General features: G+C 37.6%; 2 long non-coding RNA genes and 3 gene segments (V, D, J or C); all 5 read right to left on the reverse strand.

Annotated features, from left to right (window-relative positions):
• LOC116057322 overlaps positions 1-19,119 on the reverse strand; it is a 78,344-nt gene extending 59,225 nt beyond the window's left edge. Inside the window, 1 exon segment of the C gene segment in view lies at positions 19,053-19,119. Within this exon segment, the coding sequence occupies positions 19,053-19,104 (52 nt within the window).
• LOC116057309 overlaps positions 1-27,014 on the reverse strand; it is a 79,185-nt gene that overhangs the window by 18,838 nt on the left and 33,333 nt on the right.
• On the reverse strand, positions 2,592-14,925 carry LOC116057323. The segment is given in 8 exon segments: positions 2,592-2,916; positions 3,016-3,122; positions 3,335-3,358; positions 3,475-3,822; positions 4,502-4,554; positions 6,365-6,368; positions 14,331-14,609; positions 14,765-14,925. Coding segments are annotated over 8 exon segments (885 nt in total).
• LOC116057328 lies at positions 3,987-4,495 on the reverse strand. Its single transcript, XR_004106789.2, has 2 exons — positions 4,368-4,495; positions 3,987-4,334 (listed from the first exon to the last, which is right to left on the reverse strand). It is a non-coding gene; the product is annotated as an uncharacterized LOC116057328 (long non-coding RNA).
• LOC116057311 lies at positions 20,531-22,680 on the reverse strand. Its single transcript, XR_004895696.1, has 2 exons — positions 21,761-22,680; positions 20,531-21,673 (listed from the first exon to the last, which is right to left on the reverse strand). It is a non-coding gene; the product is annotated as an uncharacterized LOC116057311 (long non-coding RNA).

A 27,014-nucleotide genomic window follows, 5' to 3' on the forward strand; every position in this document is an offset into this window, starting at 1 on the left:
AAAAGATTCTCAAACTAGACAAACTCATTTCCATTTCATCCTTCAAAACCATCATATCATCCTTGTTCGCAGACATATGCAGTTGCTTCTCTACATAGTCATTTTTCCAGCTAAATATTTGAATTGTTCTCCCTCTCCTTCTCAGCCATGTACCTGTGCACTTACATCAATAAGTGTGTATTGTTTTCTGTGTAGCATTTCAAAATTGTATTTTATGTCATTTCTAAACTGTATGTATTTCTAATGTATTTATCATCTTGCCCTCCTTCCCTTTCCCAAAGTGGCTATGCCACTACAAGCCGCCATTGTAAATAAGAACCTGTTCTGAATGACTTGCCTGTAAAAAAAATAAAGGTGAAATCACTTCACCCTCATGTCAATAGATGCACCTTTATTTACTTGGTTTAGTATATATTTCTCAAAATACTTCCTGATGACTTAAAATGTTGCTCTATTTCAGTTTTTCTTAATATTGTCTGTAATCCTAATTGTGATAATGACGTTTTTTATTAAAAGCAGTAGATTAAAACTGAAAACCTGCCTCTTCAGTGTATTTCTATCAACATGATGGATGCTGAGTTGATAAGATTATTAAATACACAACCCCATTATGAAAATGTACAATTTATTAGGGAGCATTTACTGCAGGCCTATATCAGATCACTTTGTTTGCATCTTGAACATTGGTTTATTAAAAGGAACGTATCGTTTTTTTTCTTTATTTGCAATGATTTTTTAATTATGAACCAAAAAGGTGAAAATTTACTGTTTTTTGCTTTTTTTTCCTCCGGTTTTACAAATAACGCAGGGAGAGTGTGAAATTGTATTTTCCGACAAACGGATGGAAAACGAGAATAACTTCTGTAGATCAGGGTTTGCAGGAGGAGATCTAATGATCTAGCTCACAGATGTCAGATGTCACAGATGGTTCTGTTGCGCTCTCAGGCATTGTTTCCTGTTTATGAGGCTTGATTGAGCACAAACATGTTTTTTAAAGGAAACAAATGGAGACAATAGAAAGTGTTGTCCCAGTTTTTTCATCCCACGGGGGTCTTTACAGATTAAAAAAAAAGTCTAAATTTGGATGGAAAACAGTTTAGACAGAAGCATTAATCAAATGGCCATGCTTCAAATATAACCCTATATTCTCTTACTGTAGATCTTTACTCACATGCAGATTATTTATAGAGATTACAATGAAACACTCAAGTTTTTTATTTTATTCATTAATTACTGGTGATAATTGTCCTTAGTCTGTGACTGCAACAACCATGAATATAAAAGACAGTGATTACATATTAAATTTAGGCAAAAAACAAATATCTGCAATATAAATACACAGTTATGAGATTATATTTGATTAAATGCATTATTTGATCTCTTGGAGCTATAATCCAATTTTAGTTCCTTCTAGACATGGAAAGTTGTCTTTTGATCATTAATTTGAATAAAAAACAGAATTGATGAATTTATAGAGAAATGCAAGGGTTATGTAGACAACATGAGCCTCTTTCACCATAGGTTCCAATTGCAGCAAGTCTAAAACTTAACCCAGGTTCCATACATGTCACATCTAGTGTTTTATATCTATGGCAACAGCATTCATTTTATATCTCTTATCTGCAACATAAAACCATCCAAATGTATTTCTGCCCCAGATGAGAGTAAACAGCTGTTGCATGAGATATAGGACACGTGTGTGTGTGTGTGTGTGTGTGTGTGTGTGTGTGTGTGTGTGTTTGTGTAGCTTCAGTTGACCCAGAAATGTAAGTTTAGCCAGCGGTTTGCTCGGAGCTCTGCAGTGCGGGGGGCGTTGGTACAGAGCTGCAGCTGCACTCTGCAGCCGGAGGTTGCGGTGAAGAGGAAGGTTGCACCTTCATCATTTCTCAGCAGCGAGACGGTTCTGCAGGCTGCTCTGTGACCACATCCTCTCCTCTGCTGTCGCTCTCTGCTCCTCTGCTCGCTTTCAACACCCCCAACAACAGCTCTGACCTTCTTCTGTACACAGACCAGAACGCCGGTTTCCTGTTGTTATGTGGTCGACTCACACTCTTCCATTTACTCTCCTACTGACGGCGTTTGAACTAAAGGAAGAACTGCTTTAGTCATGTAGAGAATGTAAACCGTCGTAGGCTTCTCTCATTCGTGTAAAGTGAAAAAAAGAGATATGACTTCCAGTATCAGTCAGACTGATGCTGTAAATAAACCCAGTTTAACAAGTTCAAATGATTTCTTACAAAGAACAAAACAGCTTGGTTGATGGAATTTAATCAAATCAAATGTCACTGGAGAAACTTTAGTCACCTCTCAGTTTGCTTAATAGAAAATGTTAAGACCCAAATGAACCTGCTGATGAAGTTTCCCTGAGCTGAGATGTTTCAAGATTATGTAGCAGAGAAATGACTGATTTCTCAGAAAAGATGCACATAGGCGAGCAGCTAAAAATACCTGACACAGTCTGTGGAAAAAGTGTTCAGTACTGTATGTAATCTTTGTCATTTTTAGGACGGATTGTCAACGTTAAGTCATTTAGTCTTTTAGCTGACACTTGGGGCAAAAGTTTAAAGAAAAATGAAACATGATTGACAAAATCCTCTGACGTACTTTTATTGAGTAGAAAATTAAGCATCAAATAGCTCACAATCACAAACATACAAGCGATTATGAAATAATCTACACCAGACTTACTTCCATGCCAGTTTTGGCTTTAAAAATTAATGAGAATATGCTTGTCTATTGGTAGCAGTATTTGGTTGGCTTATTTATATATGAATGCAAATACATTGTGACATACTGTACACAGTTGTGGAAATATAACCATATTATATGTTCTACAAATTTTATTTACAGAAACTGAGATCAGGATTGTTTTGGTTCAGACCTCAGCTCTCAGTTGTTCCGTTTTCCGGCTGAACTCTGCAACAGACAGAAAAGACACAATGTCACAAGCTCTTTTTGTTACACGTTAGTTCACATATTACATTGTACAGAGCCTGTTTTTTTATGTCAACAAACCTGAAGCTTCCACACCAAAAAGGCCACAAAGGCTCCATAGAGGGTGCTCTTGATGATTAGAAGAGCGTAGGAGAGTTTGGCCGTCTGTGAGATCTTAAAATAGTTCTCTGCAGAAAGTTCAAACATTTACATCCAGTTAAGTGACATGAAGAGGAAACAGCCGGTGTACTTTGTGGAGATCAAACAAGGAACCAAACACTAAATAGTAGAACCGATGCATTGAGGTGTACAGAATCACAGAATAATGTTTAGATAGATACTTTATTCATAGAGGGAAATTTTAAAAATCACACAGAAATTTAAAGAGTTAAAGACTTACCTCTTGTCATGCCGCCTTCTTCACCTGATGATAGAAGAATAAGAAATGGATTACATGAGGAGAGATAATCATTTTCCCCAAAACAAAAAGATTCAGATTAGATCATTTCTGAGTTCCCAAAGAACCAAAAAAGAACAGACCTTCAACACCCAGAACTGTATCTTCATAAGGTATTGTTGCTGTTCCATCGAAGAACTCGACGATACAGGTGAAGTTTTTGTAGAGTGTGAACCAGTCTTCTCCAGAGACCTTCAGCCTGCTGGTGATTCTGTAATACCTGCCTTCCCGCAGGGCAGCGTTATCAGTCGCCACACCAGAGGTGGCTTTGATACCGTCGATCTTCCATTTAACACTGACATGGTCTGGGTAGAATCCACTGGCCACACAAACGATGGTCTTCTTCCTTGGTCCGTCTTTCTGGTTTCGACACTCCTTTGTTGAAGGTGGAAGCACTTTCACTGTTGGTGGGGTGATATCACGGTCTTTTTCTGCAAGGATAAAGGACATGAATCATTAAATTAAAGCTGCACAGTCCAAATCCTGGAGATCCACCGTGAATTTAGATTTAATAACAAGAAACATTTTAGTTTTTTGGTTTTTGTTCTCGTATTACCAACTCCTCCTTTCATTAAATGTTTTTTTTTTTTTTTTTACCCCTCTCCAAAATCAGCAGAATCATTGCCTCGCATGTAAAGAACAGCTGACATGAACTAGCTTGTTTGTTTGTTTTTAACTTTATTTGTGAGTTTTTGTTTTTACCAACCAGCACACATATAGTGAAATCACAATCACCATTTATCTCACAGATGTTTTGACTCAGTTTTTTCTTTTTTCCCTTCACTTCTCGCGGTTTTGCAAATGAGACACCGTTTGCTGTTGCGAACAATTTTAGTGCAAAATGCCAAATCCCCAGCTCTGAGCTGATTCGTTAACTATACCAACAAAGTCTAGTGCTTGGACCAAATGTAGCTGTTTTTGTCATACCATTTAAAAGATTCATCTTGTGAGATACATTTGACATTTTCTGTGGCACTTTTGACAGCAAACATACTCAGCAATCACTGAATGAAACAAACGTAGTATTTACTTCAAAATAATTGAGCAGATTTAGGTTCAATAAATCTAAGGAACAAACATTTCTGCTCATGATTTTTGTCATTTTCTTACCCAACACTGTCAGTCTGGTGCCACTGCCAAAGTAAGCAGGATCGTAGTTCACACTGATACGAGGCTACAGAAAAACTGCTCAACCTCTCACCACTGACAGCTGTACACTGACTTTGGGCTTTTAAAAAATAAAAAAAATGAAACCGTGCACACAAAACTCCTGAAGAAATGCTTTAACCGAATTCAAACTTGCCAGTATAATACTGCTGATTTAAGGTCCATTTAAGAGAATATGATTTAAAAAGAAAACAACATAACTGGTAGCACTCTTAGCTTGACATAATTTTCTATGATATTAATGATGATATTTTGAACATTTATGTCAGTATATATGGAATAATCTTTACTGTCTTACCTAAAACAGTGAGTTTAGTTCCTGCTCCAAAGTAAGCCTCTGACTGGGAACTCACAGTGTTTGACAGCGCTGATAAGAACTGGCTGTGAGAGTAATAATCTGGGCGTAGAGCCAAATGTTTTCTAGCTGCAGCACTTTGACTGGAGAACATAGACTAGGATTGTTTTTACTGGCACAAACTGTCTTCTGCTTTTAACTTATTTCACACATTTAAAATGAGCACACTCTCTCTGTTCACTACCATCAAATAAAATGTCTATTAAATATATTCTTAATTATTGCCCATAATCGTAGCATACAAACAAGCTGAGAATCGTGCCCTGAGCTGTTTTGTTGCAGGTTTTCTTACCTAAAACAGTGAGTTTAGTTCCAGCTCCAAAGAAAGCCTCGTTGTAGGAGCACAGAGACCTTTGGCTGTAACAAAAACTCTTCCTACTGCCTCTCTTCATCTGTGCCATTCTCAAATCATTCCATCTTTCTCTCTCTCTTTCTGACATTACAAGGCTTTAATCTGCTTTAGTTTACAAAAGAGTCTGATCTCCCTTCAGTAACTTTCGCCTCTTAAACATCCACATTCTTTTGTGACTATTTTATGATTATTTCAACGAGCAATAATCCGCATGCTACAGTATAAACAGGTTCAATCATGGTTTATCATTGGTGGTTGGGAGTCTTTAGAGCCTTAGAGTATATTTACAGTGTACGAAACATCTTATCAAAATCATAACTGAACAGTATTTAAGGTTTTCTTACCTAAAACAGTTAACTTTGTTCCTCCACCAAAGTAAGCCTCTGCACCCCCACCAGAGTCACAGTGCACCTGATCAGTGCTCAAAACATGCTGCTTCTACTTTCTATCTTTGCTTTTTTAGTTTTGCACTAAATGTAACTTTCCTTTTTAGAACCAACACCTAAAGGAATAAATGCAATAGGAACATCTATTTGACCAAGGTACCTTACCCAGAACAGTCAGTTTAGTTCCCTGGCCGAAATAGGCTTCGCGCTGACACAGTGTTGAAACTTAAGGACAAAAAGCTCTGAGCACTGAGCAGCACCTAAATCAAAGTAACTCACTAGAATTGAGAGACGTGCATTTCTTAAAATGAATTACAATTTTATATTTTCATTTGATTTCTTACCTAAAACAGTTAACTTTGTTCCTCCACCAAAGTAAGCTTCATTAGCACCAGTGTCACAGTGTACTCCATCAGTGCTCAAACCAGCCTAACATGCTGCTTTTACTTTGAATCTTTAGTTTCTAGTTCGGTAATGAATTTACTAACTTTCCTTTTCCCTTTTTTTAATAAGTTACAAGACAAACCTGTTAATTAGCAATTGTACCCTTTCAATTGATTTGATTTCTTACCTAAAACAGTTAACTTTGTTCCTCCACCGAAGTAAGCCTCTGCAGCCTGGTTCACGGTGCACCTGATCAGTGCTCAAACCAGCCCAACATGCTGCTTTTACTTTGACTCTTCAGTTTCTAGTTCGGTAATGAAATTACTAACGTCCCTATTTTTTTTAATAAGTTACAATACAGACCTCTTAATTAGCAATTTTACCCTTTCAATTGATTTGATGTCTTACCTAAAACAGTTAACTTTGTTCCTCCACCAAAGTAAGCTTGATAACCACCAGTGTCACAGTGTACTCCATCAGTGCTCAAAACAGCCCAACATGCTGCAACTTTTTGCAACTTTCCTGTTTTTCCGAAGTTGTATGCAACACAAACTTCTGACTTATCAACCTGATAAACTTTATTTCAACTCACCAAGAACAGTCTGTTTAGTTCCCTGGCTGAAATACAGTAGTACTGCTTCCAACAGTCAGTGTTTTAGCTTGAGAACAAAAACTTGAGCAGAACTGAAACTTTAAAGAGCTTGAGTGCAGTACGTTTAAGTATGAAACACTCTAATTTCATTGCTATTTTTTCATTTCATTTGATTTCTTACCTAAAACAGTTAACTTTGTTCCTCCACCGAAGTAAGCTTCATAACCAGAGTCACAGTGCACTCCATCAGTGCTCAAACCAGCCCAACATGCTGCTTTTACTTTGCTTCTTTAGTAAACTAGACTTAAGTACAGTAAGAAACACTCTAATTCCAGTGCTATTTTTTTTTTTGCTTTTACTTTGACTTGTAGACTTGTTTCTAGTTTTGTAATAAATGTAACTTTCCTTTCCTGCACTATACCCTGCGTTTTTTAACCGTTTCTCTCAGCGACCAATCTTTTCTATGTTTTTACTTTGCTTACAGGCGGATTCATGTGAAGACATTTTGAGCGCTTACTTACCCAGAACAGTCAGTTTAGTTCCCTGGCCGAAATAGGCTTCGTACTGACACAGTGTTTAAACTTAAGGACAAAAAGCTCTGAGCAGAGCTTTCAAAAGGTTGGTGCAGTACAGTAGGTTTGTTAAAGAACTATTCCACTCACAATGCTTTTTATATTTGTTCTAATTCTTATCTTACCATACACTTTAGCCTGTATATGCAGTATATGTTTTCTTACCTAAAACAGTTAACTTTGTTCCTCCACCAAAGTAAGCCTCTGCAGTCTGGGTCACAGTACACTTGATCAGTGCTCAAACCAGCCCAACATGCTGCTTTTACTTTGCTTCTGTAGTATTATAGACTTAAGTACAGTAAGAAACACTCTAATTACAGTCCTATTTTTTCATTTGATGTCTTACCTAAAACAGTTAACTTTGTTCCTCCACCAAAGTAAGCCGCATTACCAGCAGAGTCACAGTGTACTTCATCAGTGCTCAAAACAGCCCAACATGCTGCTTTTACTTAGCTTCTTTGCTTTTTAGTCTCGTAATAAATGTGACTTTCCTTTTTATAACAACACCTAAAGCCTGTTTTCACAAGTGGTATGCAACACAAACCTCTCACTCATCACCCTATTAGACTTTATGTTAACTTACCCAGAACAGTCAGTTTAGTTCCCTGGCTGAAATAGGCTTCGTACTGACACAGTGTTGAAACTTAAGAACAAAAAGCTCTGAGCAGAACTAAAACTAGACTTAAGTGCTGTACATTCTTGACATGAAACACTCCAATTACAATGTTTTTTTTCCTCATTTGTTTTCTTTTCTTACCTAATACAGTTAACTTTGTTCCTCCACCAAAGTAAGCCTCTGCAGTCTGGGTCACAGTGTACTCCATCAGTGCTCAAAACAGCCCAACATGCTGCTTTTACTTTGCTTCTTTAGTAAACTACACTTAAGTACAGTAAGAAACACTCTAATTACAGTGATATTTTTTCATTTCATTTGATTTCTTACCTAAAACAGTTACCTTTGTTCCTCCACCGAAGTAAGCTTCATTACCACCAGAGTCACAGTGTACTCCATCAGTGCTCAAAACAGCCCAACATGCTGCTTTTACTTAGCTTTAATTTCTTCTTTCTTTCTTTTTTACATTTAGTTGCTTTTAAGTGTTTATTGTATCAAATATCACTTTTTGCTGCACTGCAGTCTGGTTTTTGCAAGATTAATGTAACACAAACTTTTCCCCTTAACAACCAACCTGCTTGTGCATGTTTAACTTCTCCTACAGGAAAATGAATGTGAAGATTTTCTCATGTCTTACTTACCGAGAACAGTCAGTTTGGTTCCCTGGCCGAAGTAGGCTTCGTAATTGGCACAGCGCTCCGGCTTAATATCAAAAAGCACTGAGCTCAACTTAAACTATGAAGACCCAAGTATATTAAGATTCTTATTGAAGCACACACACATTATACAGCTTATGTTCAGGTTTAACATCCTTAACTTACCCAAAACAGTCACTTTGGTTCCTTTTCCAAAGTAAGCTTCGTTTAAGTTGTCACAGTGCAGAACTACTGAGCATGAAACTCTGGACTCTTTCTCTACCAGAATTCTCTTTAGAAAGTTCTTACTGTTTATACAAAGGCTCTAAAGCAATGTGACAATTACAACAACAAAGTAATAAACTGAAATATTTACCTAAAACAGTCAGTTTGGTTCCTTTTCCAAAGTAAGCTTCGTTTGCATTGTCACAGTGCAGAACTACTGAGCATGAAACTCTCAAGTCTTTTTCTACCAAAATTATCTTTGGAAGGTTTTTACCAGTACTTCTCTTCATACCAAAACTCTAAAGCCAGGTGACATTTATAAAAACAAAGTAATAAACTGAAATGTTTACCTAAAACTGTCAGTTTGGTTCCTTTTCCAAAGTAAGCAGGATCAGTGTAGGTCACAGTGTTCTGTCTCCAGCTCAATATTTCAACTTTTTCATATTAAGACTTTTTACCTTCACTTTCATACCAACATGTCTACTATTGTAAGGTTGTTGCAGTGAACTGAAGCAGTGAGCGATGCTACTTACCCAAAACAGTGAGTTTTGTTCCCTTTCCAAAGTAAGCTTCAGATCCAGTGTCACACTGAATATCTCCTCTACTAAAAAGTCTCAAAACTTCCCATAATCAGCATGTTGAGACACAGTGTAATAATCCGGGGGATGAAGAAGGTTTAAACATGCAGGATAAGCCTCATGATGTCCAATTGTTAGTTTTTGTCGAGGCGAGTGAAAGAAGCATCCCGATGCTCCACATTTGAATTAAAAGTAATTTAAAAAAACTTTTTTTCCAGCAGATTTTCTGCATAAACATGGACTTTTCAATGCCAAAGTGGGCTGCCTTCAGATGATTGATTTTTCTGCTCTCCCAGCTGTCCCAGGTAGCATGTAGCAGTCTACACAATGGTTGTTAATGGGAGGAGGTTTTTGTACAGCGGCTCTATGGGATTGTATCACCGTGGCTCCCTGTCCCCACGATGAAAAAGCATCATACAAAAACCTGATGTCTCTTTGGTTGTCTCCCCCCTCCTTCCCCCAGCCAGCGTCTCCATATCTCAGCCTCCATCTCTCTCTGTATGTGAGAGCAGCTGTACAGCTCGGGCTGGCTGACTCCAACCTGACTGCTGCTATTTCTGTGACAGCTAAGAAAAGAAGCAGAACAGAGGGAAGGAAAAGGGAAACTGGTCTTTGTTTGTAGCCGTTCAGAGGGTGTGACATCTCAGCTGGTCACACCTCTTTATCCACCCACGTTCACTGAGTAACATTCACTACTTCACACTGGTATCATGTGTAGCCTAGTCTATATTAACGACGTTTCATTTCCGGGATTGTTCCGGTGCTGCTGGAAATTCCGCCAGATGTCCCTCATTTTGGCCGGATGTCCGTCACCTTCCACTTTCTTTGTGTTGGCATTTTAAACTCCGGTGGATTAATGAGGACTATGGTTAACTGCTCCTCAGATCTCTGCAGGGTAAATCCAGACAGCTAGCTAGACTATCTGTCCAATCTGAGTTTTCTGTTGCACGACTAAAACACCTTTTGAACGTACACATGTTCAACCAAAACAAGTTCCTTCCCGAGGCTATTCTGCAGTGGCACCGTTGCTCTGTCCGGCTCTTAGCACCACCCATGACGATTGTGATTGGTTTAAAGAAATGCCAATAAGCCAGAGCACGTTTTTCTCCCAACCCGGAATGCTGCGTGGACTAGCCAGACCCTCCAAAGCAGCACTGTGACGGAAGGTCAGGCAAAGTGAGACTATGTAGCCTAATGTGTCGCTCGTCGTGATGAACCCTAAAAATAATTATTACCTAACTCTGCGGTGCCCCTCAGCTCTACATTATGACAATTTTAGTGTCTTTAAGCTCAAGTTTTGGTTTTGCAGTGCCACTATCAGTATTTTTGTTTCCACCTGCGGGCAGCTATTTTCAGTAAAGCCCTGATTGATCTGGTTGAGCGTGCGCCCCATGTACAAAGGCTTAGTCTTCACCGCAGAGGCCGGGGGTTCGAATCTGACCTGTGGCCTTTTGCTGCATGTCAGTCCCTCTCTCTCCTGTCTTCAGCTGTCCTGTCAAATAAAGGCCCAAAATGCCAAAACGTATCTTAAAGCTATAGTGCATAGTTTAGTAGTTTTAGTAGTCGGCCACGTGAGGAATGCTAAGTAATGACAACAAAACTGTCGGCACGTCCACATGATACAAGCCTTCATTGACCGCGCAATATAATTACGCAGCATAAGTTAAAAATGTGTTCCATCCATTATGAAGTGATAATGGCTAAATTACTTTTTCTTCCATTTTTGTAAAAGGAAATGTAGTTCTATTTAATAGCATTGTCTGTCTGCATGACATCTTTGAACAAAACATCTTCTAATGTAAACCAAAGTTTCATTAAATATTTCAGTATCAGATTCTCATCAGCTTATATCTAAATATGTTTCTTCAAAGTTTACATGAAAATATTAAAAGTTTGGTTTATTTACTTTGATTTATTTAATACTTATTGGTATTAAGTAATACCTGATCTAATGACAAGCTTTGCACATTAATTGAGCTTAAATGCCATCAATTGTGGCATTTGTTTTCTGTGTAATCTTATATAGGCTATCTGTCCCTAAATTAAAAAAGAGCTCTTAACAACATTCACTCTTTCCTTTTATTTATTTTGTCTTTAAACTACTTTAGTTAAAGAGTTTATTTACATCAGGGACTACATGAATAGTCTGTCCCTTTCATTTCAGAATAAAAGTAACAGCACTATGATACATTATAAGCATTGCTGAGACCATTATATTATGTCATATTTACTCTTTTTGCTTTTATGTAAACGGCACCATATTCCAACCACTTCATAAATATATAGCTCAGTATAATGACACTTAAAAGTAAGGTCAGCACAGTATGTAAAAGGGATGGTCAGTCAAACTAGCACATCCAAGTGTAATCCCATATGAACCCTGTAGAGGTCAGTGTATGCTAACTTCTTGCTAACTTAATATACTTGCACACAAAAGTAAATATTATAGGAAAGTGCAGACATGAGCACAGAATGACCCAGATGATTCACTGTACATGCCAATATGTTATATGGGATGTTTAAACCTTCCATTGTTAACACCTGCTCACTTATCTGAACTGATCAGCTTTGTGGTGTTGCAGGATCATCACTGAGCTGTGGAGAGGCACTTCCTGTACCATTCTTTAATGAACTAGTCGAGTTTATCATGCTGATTCTTTTTTACTTGATGTCCCAATTCTTACTTTATTGTCACGTTGATGTTAGTCTCGCATTCCCAGCCCTGTCTCCACAGCCCTGTGGACTAAGGTCTGGCTACACCACACATACATTCTTGGAAAGGAGAAAAAAACGCTCTGGATTGTTTGCATGTCTTTAAACCAATCACAATCGTCTTAGCGGCGCTAAGCTCCGGACGAAGAGACAGTGGCTCTGCAAAATAGTCTCAGGAAGGAACTTGTTTTGGTGGATCATTTGCACCCCGCAAAAGTAAACGCCACATACAATATTAAATGAAGTTAACTGTTCACACAATACAGTAACGTGAGCTATTTAAATCAGCTGGATACATGGTTGAACGTCATTTGCTCTTACCAGTGTATTACCGTGTGTACTTTGTCCACAGCAATCCCACGAATTGGTCCCAAAACATCCCAGTTAGAGAGTAAACGTTGTAAACATATTCTTTGTAAATCTTTACAATCATTCCCCGAACAAACCAAGCAGGCCTGCCTTGTTGCACGATCTAAATTACCTCCAAACTTCACATTTTCCACGTGTAGCTTGCCAGCAGTCTGACTGTTTGTTTGTTTCATGTCAAACAGTCAGATTGCTGCCAGAAATGGAGAAAAGCTTCTCAGATTGGTGCATTTTATCAACTAACTAACTGAGCTGGAATTTGTTGTGCTCGTATTATTATTGCAACTTTAAGATTTTTTCTCTCTTATTTAGGGCTGGGCACATGACTTTGATACTTTTAAGGCACCGAACGAATTTCCTCCATGGTATCGAGTATCAAAAAATGCCTTGTCTTTCAATAATAAATTTCAATACCTGAGTAAATATCGTCAGTGAGCCAATAAGTATGCAGCATGCTTCTTCTAAGATCTAATAATTCTGGTGACTGACTGGTTACACATTGTATAGAGTATAGGAAAACTCTACATTATGCTCAAAGACGGGGCTCATGTGTGTTGTATTTATAAAAATGATTTCCATTAAATTAGTATAGAAATAAGTATCGTTCAGGAACCGGTCTCTAATTCACATTATTGGTACCAAAAATCTGTGACATGTTCATTGCATGGGTTCTGGAAATATTTCTATTCATACGTATACCTCATACATAATATTCGACTGTTCGAGGATTCCATCTAAGGAGCCCGCCAATCTCACTGTCGACTCATCGCAGTGTCTAAAAATGTGGCTATGAAACAAACATTCGGGCTATATGGGGTGTTGTTTTTTCTTTATAAATCATGCTCTAAAGCCTATTTAGTATATATATCAGTCTATTAATAATACTGTTAGAAGTAAGTGTACTAATGTGGACACAAATCTGAAGTGCTGGAAGTGCCCATTTCAGGCACTGGTTGAAGACTTCTTACAGGATATAGTTAGTTAGTTATGTTTTATTTCTGTGTCATGCCAAACATTTTGGCCCATCCCACATGGGATTACAAGACACTACAAATTTACTTATTTAACAAACATCTTCCTGTCGCATATACAAATCATTCGGAGAAATACATGAATACAAATATATACATATACACACATATACACATACATATATTTATATACACGTACACACATATGCATACACACACACACACACACACACCACACACAAACAACAAATTCTCATCTACAATTCATCTCGATAAAGAGCTTTTTTTCCTTTTCTCCCAAGCTTCATCTAGATAATTGGCTAATTTATATGTTTCATATGTGAATAGCCATCTCAGTCTTTGAGCATCATCCATATTTACCAAGTCAATCTCTGCTTTTATCCTATGAAACAAAAAATCACGCTGTTCACAATAAAAAGGACAATAGAAAACAAAATGGAATATAACCTAAAAAGCCAATATTAGCCCAGTGTGGACTACTTCTTCCATAAATATTGTTACAAGTATGCTAGCTCATTCTTTTCGTGGGAAATATTATTAGAATGGACTACTTCCTCTATAAATGTAGTTAAAAGTAGAGTAGCTCATTCTTTCAGCTGGGAAATATGTATCAGAATGCTCTAAATCCTCTATACAGTAAATGTAGTTAAAGGTATGGTAGCTCATTCTGTCAGGTAGGAAATTACTTTCAGAATATATTACTTTCTCTATAAAAGTAGTTAAAAGTAGGGTAGCTTATTTTGTCAGGTAGAAAATATCTATTAGAATGGACTACTTCCTTTATAAATGTAGTTAAAAGTAGGGTAGCTCATCCTGTCAGATACAATGGATCTATAATTGTGCATTCTCCTACTTTCAGGACTTAATCAATGATATAATTTCTTTATTTTTCCACCAATTGAGTATAAAACCATACAAGCCACAGCTCCTGTGACAGGAGCCTGTGTGCCACCATCTGTGACAGCCACAGTTATTTGTATGACTGTGTGGTCTGCGTGCATCACTGTGACTGGCAGCACAGTAGTAAGTGCTGCTGTCATTCAGGTGCAGCCCAGTAATCTGAAGAGAGAAGTTGTTGTTGGATGTTTCCAGAAACGGCTGGAAGCGCCCCTCAGTTTGGTCGTACTCTTTGGTGAGGAACTCCAGCAGTGCTCCGTACTGGTTTTGTCGATACCAGAGCATGGTGTAGCTGCCCATGCTGAACCCTGGACCCATGCTGCACTCAAAGTTCACTGTCAATCCTGGGTGGGACATTTGATCTCCAGACTGAAGAATCACCACAGTGAGACCTGCAGCACATGAAGAGGATGTTTTATTGCGTCTCACCTCAATGTACAAAACTGTAAATTCACAGAAATATATGCCGTGTAAATGGAACTGGAACTTGATCATTTAAGCAGCCAAAAGTTAGTACATCCATTATGAATGAATACATAAAACCCACCTGAGTGTAAAAGAAGCGACAGATAAAGGACTGTGATAAACATGTCAGTGGTGAGCACGTCTTCCAGCTGAATGAGTCACACGTCACTGTTCAGCACCAATATACCATGAGGTCACATGATAAGGATGTGAGACTGACTGTTCTTGTCAATCACGGATGAAATATGCACAGGGAAGATGATTTCGGTCTTGTATTTAGACTGAGGTTGTCAGTACTTTGTTTTGTCAGGGTGGAGCTGCATCTAAAACATTTACACCATCATGATCGGTGTGAATTCCACATTCAAACTGAGACTAATGGTTTTTTTTTGGTAGTATTTATGGTATAGTGATGCTTCTTTGCTACTCAAGATAAACTAGAATGTATAAATGGTTTTCAAATAATACATTTATAACAAGCAGTAGAGCATGAATAGTATAATTCCTTGAAACATAACTGAATAATATACTTCATTACAGTGATTCAAAGTAATGTAACATAAAGCATGTTAGTGTAGTATGTATCATATATTATTAACTTCCTCTTGTTATATGTTATATTTTTAGCCCATGCAATTATGTCATTAGTTTAAAATATGTGACCGATCTTCAGTTAATGTATATATGTATGTACATATAGCTCCAGGAATCTATTTGATAGAATTCATTTATGTAATAAAATGTTTTAATCATGATTTTGTTTAGTGCTGAAACCAGAAGTCATGAAGTGTGTTTGTTGATCAACAGAAAATTAATTGACAGCTATTTTGATAATTGATTGATTGATTATTCACTAATTTCAGTACCTGGAGTTCAACATCTTTGTGTTTTGGAGTGTTGGTCAGACAAAACAAGACGTCTGAAGACCTCATCTCAGCTCCAGGAAATTGTGGGCATCTTTCACAGTTTTCTATCACTGAATGAAAATAATCAGAATTTTTTTTTTAGCATTGCGCACATTTGGGATTTGCACCTTGGGGATATTTCATATGTCATTTTTTATATTTGTACTCTTTCCTACTTTGTACTGCAACTGCTGCATAACAATTTTCCTTGAAATAAAGATCTATCTTATTTTATGTTATTTGTAGCTCTATACTTAACTACTTATAGTAAAATGATGTAGCTAAAACAATAAATCAATCAACAAAATCAACAATTTTATGAATGTTATTTATCAAGAAAAAATGCCAAAAAACTAAACCAGCTTTTCCAACATTAGGATTTACTATGTCATTTCCTTGTAAATTGCATAACAGAATATTAGATGATCGATTAAACGATAATGAACACAACTATTTACTAACTTTATTATGCACCTTTTCGGCGTATGGAATGATTGAGGCTCTGTTAATACCATTGGTTAATACCAGAGCCCTTGAAGAGAGTTGGGCCTTGGTGGAACGTGATTGGTCACAGCCGATTTCAACACATTGCCCCGTCCACTCTGTTTTCAAGTGCTGACCGTCCATATTCTCACCAGGACAAACAAAAGAATAATTTAGTGTGTTAAACCTACAGAAAGACGGCTTACGTGCAGTTTAGTGTCACAAATTATTTTCCAAAAACTGAGTGTCCCAAATGATGAGGGTCTTATTTGAGACAGGTTATGGTTAGGGTTAAGGTTAAGGGTAGGGTTAGGGTAGCACAGGTGGTTTAGCAGGTAATTAATTAAGGACGTTGTATGGGGAATTTGGGACACTAAACAGCACGTATACCCAGAAAGACTTCCATAAACATTTACTACAGTTTGTATCTCATAAGCGAGTTTACTTCCAACAGTCGGTTATGTCGCCTCAGGACGGCTGTAATGGCCGTGTTCGCCACTGTTAGCTGCTGTAGCCTAATGCTAGCTGGGATGCCATCAACGGTTGTCGTCTTGAAGTCTGAACTTGAGTCTGCTGTTGCCTCTTCTCAAAGACATTACTGCTGTCTAAGAAGCCGGAAGTTACTGCTTTTGCCAAGAAGGTAAGCCTTTGTTTCTTGTATGTCATGAGTTTAGGCTGTGTTTTCTTGGTGTTTGTATGCTTCGCTAAGCTAACGGCTGTTGGGGCTGCTTAGCTAATGTTAACCTTTTTTTGCTCTGCTGCTGTTTGGTGTCATGGATGTTTTGTGGTTGATGGCTGCTGATTCTTTCTTTCTGTGTAGTATTAGAATTGACATTGATTGTGAATTGGCATTATTCATTTGGTTTGGATGCTGATGGTTTGGTGAAATATGATACTGTGAGACAGTGGGAGTGTTGAAGTGTTTGGCTTGAATGGGTTGTTGAAATTGTAGAGGTGTTGATTCAACTTCATGGCTATTTCGGAGGCTAACGTTATAGTTTTTCTGGCTGTTTTGATTTTATTGGGGGGGTTAAATTGTAAAGGTGACACAAAGGCAAAGCAATGTATTTCCACACACCATCGAACTCATGAACAGTTTCATTTTTATTTCAGAACAATTCCTGCGAAATAGCACTGCAATACTAGCTAAATAATCATTGTTAGCCTATAGATATTAGCATTGCAGTTTAACACATACTGCAATATGTACATAGCTAATCTAGCCTTTCATTGTCATACTTAAGGCTCAGCAGGCGGTACTGTACATGACCCCCCCCGCCCCTCTGTAGTAATACATATTTTATCCATAAAGTATTTATTATATACATTTGCACCTTGGGGATATTGGATATGTGTATATATATATATTTAAAAAAAAATATTACATATTTTATCCATACAGTATTTATCATATACATTTGCACCTTGGGGATATTTGATATAAATGTATGTATGTGTATATATATATATATATATATATATATATATATATATATATATATATATATATTATTTTTTTTTTTTTTTTATATAAATATTTGTACTCTATTCTACTTTGAACTGCAGCATACCCATTTCCCTCGGGATGAATACAGTTTACATACATTTTTGCAATGCCTGCACTCTTGCACTGACGTTAACTGCACAACAACCCTGTATGTGCAGTAGGCTAACTAACAATCTGACTTGTATAACTCTGCGTCGTTCTTGTCTAGCTCTTGTCTGTAGGCATAGCTAGCTACATGTTTCACTATGCTTATATTTATTATTCGTTAGTAGTTATGTTTTCCGTCTGTATTGTATCTTTAATGTAAATTTGCTCTCTTTGTGCGTACTGAGAGCTACTGAGTCAACTTTCAGTCTCAGGATCTTTGAACATGAAAACAACAGAGGAAAAAAAGAGAACAGGGTTTTGGTGATGGGGTGTCTTTAAACCACATCACTGTGTACTGGCGGCGCAGAAATACACAGCAGAGTCTGCTAGATCGACACTGTGAATGATCAGAGCTCCATTTTGGACGTCCTCTCGTGTAATCTTAAACCGATCTTTAAACTGCTGCTCATAGTTGGGGTCACTGCCAGTGTAGCTGTATCCAATTAAATTAATTAGACCGCTCTCTGTTTGCTGGTACCACAGCATTACATTAAGACCGCCATCGTTGTGACTGCATTTAAAATCCACCTTGGCCGTTTTGTTGACTATTCTTGGATGAGACGGCTGAAACGTCACACTCTTAGCTTGGTCTGTGGGAAAAACAGATTAAGAAAAGTGGTTGATACAGAAGCCTGTGTGAAAAAAATATAAGTGCTGTATAAAATGACCTACACACAATTAGTTAGTTTTGCAGTAAATTTCATTACATGGAAGCAAGATGAGAAGAAATCCGATCACAGTTGGAGACATCCTCCAGGTTTGTTCTGCTGCAGGAGAAACTTCCTTCAGTGAGAGTCTGTTTAAAGAAACACACCGCCTCCGAGACCATGAGGGTTTTTAGTGAGGGAGTGGCATTAAACCACATCACTGTGTACTGGCGGCGCAGAAATACACAGCCGAGTGTGACTGGGTTGCTTTGCGTATAATCAGAGCTCCTCTCACTGAGCCGTCTCTTGTCAGCTTGAATTGTTCTTCAAACTGACCCTCATAGGTTGGGCTGCTTTCATATCCATACCCAATGAGGGTCATAGACAGACTGTCCTCTCTTTGCTGATACCAGAGCAACATTATGAGGGTATCATCATCATGGCTGCAGTTAATGTGGACCTCAGTGCTCTCATTCACTATCTGGGAAGGATAGTGATGAAATATAACAGCACTCGCCTGACCTGTGGAGGAAGCAGATTTAGATGGAACTGTTATTGACACAAAAGACAAGGATACAGTATTTCTAATTTTTCTATAACATGTTTTTTTTGTTTTAGCCTTTTAAACATAGCTAATCAATCATAGTTTCACGTAATTCAGGATGGAATTTGAGATCGTACATGAAAGCCAGATGAAGAGTAAACCAAATGTGTGCAAAGGTGAAGAAGACATTGTGAGGCACTGATGTGAGGGAAGTATTGCTGTGAGAAAAACGAGGCTCAGGGTGAGGAGGGAGGGCATTGTGTCTGTCGGTTCATCAACATATTCTCTTGATAAAAGCTTCATGCCAGGTGCTGTGCCTCCACCTATTGGTTGAATCTATTCAGGACAGTAATGTGCACGGCTGCAGTTGGTTATTTTACAGGAAAACACAGACATAGGTTATTTCTTATAACAAATAACCAATAATATGTTTTTATTTTAGAGAGCAGTTTATTCCTGATTGACTTTATTTTTTGCCTTTTGTCCCTTCCATTAATATAAGTGAAACATGTAGTAAAAGTCACTGATATGATCTCCACAGCGTGGTTGAGTTCCTTTCCTTATTTGATTTATTATTCATGTGAGTCAGGATGCAGAACAATAAACAGAGCTGTAACAATTCCACATTTTACTGTATAATTAATTGTCTCAGAAATAATTGCGATTAACAATAGAATAGTCTCTTTCAGTCAAATCAGTCAATCAAACAAATTAAAGTTTTGAGTGAATCCCAGAATACATCTTTTGGTTATGTACCAAGTACCTATGAAGTAAACCGCGCCTCTTTATTTTCATATAACATTGTATTTTTTGCTTAAATGAACATGACACTGACAATTACCATCAACAGTCATACCCCTTAGGACAGAGATCTTCAACAGGGGGTCCGGGACCCCTAGGGGGTCCTCAGAGTCAATGCAGGGGTGCCTCCAAATTATTGTTAATTAAAAAAAGAAAGAAAATAAAATGTAAAAAGTCTTAACATGAATCCAACATATTATTAGCAAATATAAATCCCTACTGCTTACTGGTGTATAGGTAAGGTAGTCACTAAGGTAGCCATCCGCAGATACAGTTCATCCTATAGATTTATTGTGCCACATATATGCTAAACATTAAAACATGATTTATAAAATCATGCCAATAATTATTAGGCTATTTGAATAGTTTAGTAGTCTATGCAAAAAAGGTATGTATTAAGGCTTAAGGCCGCCCACACGTTATTGTAGGCCCAGTTTAATATGCAACTTAATTTTATTAATATGTAGTAGGGGGTCCCTGATCCATCTCTCTTTCAGTTAAGAGGTCCTTGGTTTAAAAAATGTTGAAGACCCCTGCCCTAGGATCTTAGCTGTTAGCAATTAATTGTGGTTAAACAAAGAATTGGCGATTTATGTAAAAAAAAAAACAAAAAAAAACATTGAGATGAGACAGTTATGTAATAATTGTTATAGGCCTGAAACTTCTCCTCTCAGCTGTCCATAGCAGTGCAGATTTTTATAATCGGTGTCATTCTGGTATTTATTTTTTTCTTTAATATGTATTTTGCTTTGTTAAAAGTTTAAATGAAAAGTTTGCTTCAGAGTAGGGCTGTGCAATTAATCAAAATTTAATCGTGATTATGATTTCGGCTCCCAGTGATCACAAAAATAGAATAATCAATAAATAATTATTTAGCTCATTACATTTTGCAAGTAAACTCTTATTTTCTCTTGTGTTCTGAATGTAAAAATAAAGTTTCAATAGGAAAGGTATTAAGGCAAAGTTCACAGTTGTATGTGTTTTTTTACTGTTGATTTATTTAACTTTTTTCCACCGTTTTTTAAGTTCAATAATCTTTCCAGAAGTCGACGATTTTCAATATTGACCGAAATAATTGTGATTTATATTTTTTTCCCATAATCGAGCAGCCGTACTTCAGAGGAACAAATGATGAAAATATACTCTATATTAAACACCAAAAATTTTTAACCACACATTTGCTTGTGGAAGCCAGGTTGTGTCTATATATGTTTTTTGTTTTTTTTTGTTTTTATAGATATTAACTTTACCTGCAGCCTATTTTGATTTAGGAAAATGAAATGACTGAAAATACAATGAGCCAACACTTGAGAGCTGTGTGTGGAGTAAATGACATCAGACTCTCTGCAGTATTAAATAGACAAAAGAGAAGACATACAGAAGGAAGAAGACTGGAGCGGTTGTGTTTGCGATGTTTATGTGCACAACAACGTGCATGTTTAGTCCGTCTTTTGTTTGATTCATCCATCATAATTTGCCTTACGCGTTACTTTTATACCTTTTGTTAGTCCTGTCAGCAGGGAATGAAAACAGCAGCAGCTGAAGTATGCTGCTGTCTTTATCGAGCCGTTTAGGTTTGATGCAGGTGCATGTTACTGTGGGCCACCAGCTTTTTGTAAAGGAGCCAGAGGAGTTGAAACACTGTGCTAACTCGCTGCACAGAAATACTCTGCACTGTCTGCTGGGTTTGTGTTGGAGATGACAAGCTGAGCTTGGCCCTTTGAGTGGCCCGTCATGTTGAAACGTGGTTCAAAGTTCTTCTCAACGTTTGGTTTTTCGTAATGAAGCAGGCCGATCAGCTCCATGTCCCCCTGGCCTCCTGCTGCCGACTTGTGCCGGTACCATAGCATGTAGGGGTAGTTGTTGTCTCCATGGTAACAGTCAAGACGGGCTTCTGCTTGCTCAGGTTTTATCAGAGGAGGTGATTGTTGGATCGTAAGCGACGATATCACGATGTCTAGAGTAGAAAAATAAAAACTGAGGGTAGACAGACAGGTTTATGTCATAATGAGAAATTACAGACATCTTGTGACTCGTACAGTACCTGTTAGCAAAGACAGAGGAAAAAACCAAATGACAAACATTTTAAAATCCTCATCTAGGCATAATATTCACTGTGGTGGCTGAACTGTGACTAATACAGAAATATGCAAAGGCATTAATGAAAATAACATTGGTGTGAAATCATCCTTTTATTGCATGTTTGTAATGAGGAAGGAGGAGCTTACTGATGGTACAGCCATCTTCATGTCGGTGTGTTTTCACTGCTCTCTGCTGTTCAGTGTTCTGATTTTGACTCATGCAAAGGTGATCTGAGGCCTAGTACACACGTACACGGGTATTTTTGGAAACAGGGTTTTTCCCTCCTTTAGTTCTAAAAAAGAAATCCCGTCCACACAAGCGCGGTTTAAAAAAAATCTCCATCCGAATGACAACACAAAAACACAATGGAAGCGCTGTCAAGAGCATGCCAGAACCAGGGCGGTGATATAGGGCTGTGCAGTTAAATCAAATTTTGACCGTGATTTTGATTTTGGCTCCCAGCGATCACCAAAACAAAGTAATCGGGGAAAAATTATTATTTTGCACATTACATTATGCAAGTCAACTCTTATTTTGTCCTGTGTTCCGAAGGGGAATTCATAAAGTTCAAAAGGGAAAAGTATTAAGGGAGATTTTTGTTTAACTGTTTCCAAAAGTCAATGAGTAATCGTGTCAATATAGTGGGAGTATAGAGTAAATGTGCATTTATCTATTTACAAGTCCTGTTTGCAAGGATAGAACCAGCGCTATTTTGGCCACGTCCGCCGTTGCATGAAACGTTGCCCCATTTTGACGCTTCACAAAACAGATAATGGCAAGCCAAAAACTCTGCCTACGGGTCAACACTAAAAATCTTCACCCTGGCAGGAGTTTTCCAAAACGTCTGTTTTCAGTGACATAAAACGCAGTTTGCGTGAAGAAAGGGGCCAAAACATTTAAAAAAATAAAAAATAAAAACCTGTGTACAGTATGTGTGGACTAGGCCTAAAACATCTGAGGGAATCTGTTAAACATGAAGCAAGTTAAAATTACTATGATGGTGATATAACTCTTAACAATATGTTATTGTGACTAATATCTGTAATATATTATTAAGGATAAATAAAGTAAAATTCTCTTTACTTTTACAACCACTTTTCTCTCAAATGTTTATAGTGTTGTATACTTTTTTTCCCCTAAATGTACATGCTAAAGGGACCTTACTCTTCCTAATCAACCAATACTAATGCTTTTTTGTTCAACGTCTCGATACTGTGTCACATGGTTTCAGTGGTTTCCTGTTGGTGTGCTGTTATCCGCTGGATCATTATTGGAGGTTTTTGTACGAGAGCGTCACTGTCTTTATTACTGTGCTTCTCGCTGCTCCAAAATACTCTCCGCTGTCTTCAGGGCTCAGGTTCAGCATGTGAAGATAAGCTGTTTTCTCTCCATCTCCGCTCACTCTAAAGTGGCTTTCAAACGCTGGCTCAACCGTAGCAGTTTTGTAATACATGTAGGCAATCAGCTTGAGGGAAGTGTCTCCTGCTGAGCGCTGATACCAGAGGATGGTGTCATAGCTCGGGATTTGATGTGTGAGGCTCAGGTTGGCTTCAACGTTGGATTTCCAAAACAGTTGAGTCGGAGTCTGAGACACTTGTTTTTCTTTACTGAGGTAAACCCCTGTAAAGAGACCAGGACAATATCAGATCTTTGTGCATTTGGCGTTAACTACACAGTTGCAGTTATTTGAGAAACAAAAACATTAAAGTATATGAAACCATTACTATTAAATACTTCACCGCTACTCCAGTGGCACTTAAGTTTTTTTGAGAGTTAATTCCAAATTAAATAGAAAAAGTGGCATCGTCATGAATGCTCAATACCTTCAATCCAGAACACGGTGATGATGGAAATGATCAGACGAGATGGCATCTTGTTGAATGTGAAAAGCAAACTGGGGTCTCTGCAGAGCTTTGTGGAGCAGGAGGGGGGGGACAGGAAGTGATGTAGAGAAGTCAGAGCACTGGTTCACACTGACAAACCTTTCTTTCATTCAGTCCGTTTTTTGTCTTCCAGGAGGAAAAAATATCTGCCTTTTCTTTTTGTTGTTTTCCTCAAACTGAACAATGGGAGGAGGATGATTTTGCTCCATGTTTACAGTTGACATATTGAGGCTTTTCTCTCAAGGTGTACTACAAAAGTTTGCCTGCTGACTTTAGGATGCTTCAGTTGAAGAGATTCTTGTCAAGGGCAGATGGGTGATATACTGTGGCTTACCAAGTAGAGCTCTAACAATTCCAAATTTTGCTGTACAAATAATTGTCTCAGAAATAATTGCGATTAACAACATAATTGTCTCTTTTAATCAAATTTAAAAATATTTATTTATTACTTTTTTTAGACAAATTAAAGTTTTGAATGAATTCCAGGATACATATTTTGGTTATATATCAAAGTTATGTTACCCAGACAATGTAATAACACAGGTACACAGCCTATGAAGTAAACTACGCCTCTTTATTATTATAAAACATTTTTTCTAACTGTATACCCCCCTTGTCATTTTTGTTTCTATGAACTTGTTTAGGGTCAAGTGCCAACAACTAGCAATTGAAATTAAAGTAAAAATAAATAGTCTGATCAATAATCACTTGTATAATTACAATTTAGCATATCCTAACAAAATCAACAGTTATCAGTCATACACCTTAAGACCTTAGCTAATGTTAGCAATTAATTGTGGTTTACCAAAACAACCGCAATTATTTAAAAGAATTGACAATTAGACAATTATGTAATAATTGTTGCTAGGCATGGGCCAGTATGAGATTCTGACGGTATGAAAACCTTAAGTAAAAATATCACGCTTTCACGATATTGCAATTACAACTATAAATGTATAATTTTTTTATATTGTCTGGGTAAAAAACAACAACTTTTTTTCCATTGAACACAATGTATTTTATTTTAAAACACAGTGCACGCTGGCAGGGAGAGGGATTTCTAAACTGCACTTTCTGTCCTTGAAGACAGCTCATAACACAGGAACGGTATGACAGAAATTTTTAGTGCTTTTGAAACCGTGACTTTTTCAAACCGCGGTATACCTTGAAACCGGTAACCGGCCCATGCCTAATTGTTACACAGGCCTACTAATAAGCCAAAGAAATATGTTGCGGTGTGTTGAAGTGCATTTAGATTGATTATGGGAAGCAAACCATTTTTTTTGTCTTCACTCAAATCTCCAGATAATTTGAAATGTTTTCTAAATGGCTGTCGTTTTTTTTTAACTGTACATATCCACATCTAACAAGTTTAGAGCTACCACAACATCACTCTGTAGTAGAGCTGCAAAGATTAATTGATTAATCGATTAGGCCTAGTTGTCAACTCTTAAATTAATCGCCAACTATTTTGATAATCGATGAGTTGGTTTGAGTAATTTTTTAAGTCAGAAGTAAAAAGTATTTGATTCCAGCTTGTTAAATGTGAATGTTTTCTAGTTTCTTCTCTCCTCTGTGACAGGAAACTGAATATCTTTGAGTTGTGGACAAAACAAGACATTTGAGGACGTCATCTTGGGCTTCTGGGGAAACACTGATCTAGGGCTGTCCTCGACTAAAGAAATTCTTAGTCGACTAACACTTATGATTTTGTCGATTAATCGATTAGTTGATGTAATCGACAGAGCTGTGCTCTTTGAGAGGTGGTTAAGACTAGAAAAGCACAATATAAATGTAGTTAATGAACCATCTGTAAAACTGAGTTTCTCCACAATTAATCCTGCAAAAGCACCACTTTAAATATTGTGCTTACCAGAAATGTGCTCATAAGTTTCTTGGAAATGAGTAATTAAGCATGAATAACCATAAAAAATGACTCATCAACTAAAGAAATCTTAGTCGACTAAGACCAAAACGACCGATTAATCGACTAATCGACTAAGAGGTGGCAGCCCTACACTGATCCACATTTTTCACCATTTTCTGACATTTTATAGACCAAACAACTAATTGAGTAATCGAGAACATAATCAACAGATTAATCGACTATGAAAATAATCGTTAGTTGCAGCCCTACTCTGTAGTCCCTTTGTCCCCTGGATGCAGAACAGTTGTACATCTTCACCAGATTTTTACTGAGAGGGAGAAATACCTGCTGTAAGCGGAGCTGGTTAGTTATTCTGAAGTCATGGATAAAATGCAGTGTGAAGTTATGACAGCGCCTCTGCTGTTTGTGCTTTCTCACTAAACTGAGTCACATGAAGTAGGAAGCAAATGTGATGTAGAACGGAGGTAGGAGTGGCTTCAGTTGCATATCAAGCTGATATCTATATACGCTCTTCCTTTCACCTGGTTTTGCTTTTGACAGATTCCTTTTTATATTTTAGAGTTTTACTCGTCTGGTTTATTTAGAATAAATACTAGAAACACAGTTGCAGTATCTGTTGATGATATGATTGCGTCAAAACCAAAGTTCAACCACAAAAGCAGGTGTCTGGGAGCAGTTTATTCCATGTCTTATTATAAACCAGTGATGACAAAAGATTGAGCAGAGTTTTTGTAAAGTGTAGACGGGATATTTGTCAGCGTGCTTCTCTAGCTGCACAGTAGTAAACCGCACTGTGCTCTTGTTCTACAAGTTTGATTTTAAGAGAGGCGTTCTTTGCTGTATTTCCCCCCAAATCTCCAATGATATTGAAATGCTCTTTATATGGCTCTTCCATTTTGTCATCTTTAAAATTCAAATATCCAATGAGTTTCAAAGCCGTGTCTCCAGGTGAGCGCTGGTACCAGAGCATCACCCTGTAGTCAGTTTTATCATGGCTGCAGAATATCTCCACTTTGTCTCCAGATTCGGTGATGAGATCAGTGGGAGACTGACGGACATCAAGACTCAGACAGACACCTGGATAAGGAAGGAAAATAGAGATCTCATTTATCTAAAATGAAAGCATTTTCACATTCATAGGAGCTAACTGTATTTGAACAAGTTACTACCTGCTAGGCAACAGACAAAGAGAAAACCGATCATTTTTAATTCCTCAGCATAAAATAGTTGGCTCCAAAGTCTTTCCTGCCAATCTCGAAACTGTTGAGATCTGGCATCAGATTACACGGAGTCTCACTGTTAGTAATAGAACTATACTGATGGGTTTGCTGAGCTGACTGAGGTCTGGAAAAGAAAGGGAAGTGTTTAAATAACGCTTCCTGTACAGTGGCTGGCAAACATAATGGCGTCAAATCAAGAGCAGCTGGCTGGGAGGGGCCTGTTCA

The sequence above is a fragment of the Sander lucioperca genome, chromosome 18 (genome assembly GCF_008315115.2).
Source record: "Sander lucioperca isolate FBNREF2018 chromosome 18, SLUC_FBN_1.2, whole genome shotgun sequence".
NCBI lineage: Eukaryota > Metazoa > Chordata > Actinopteri > Perciformes > Percidae > Sander > Sander lucioperca.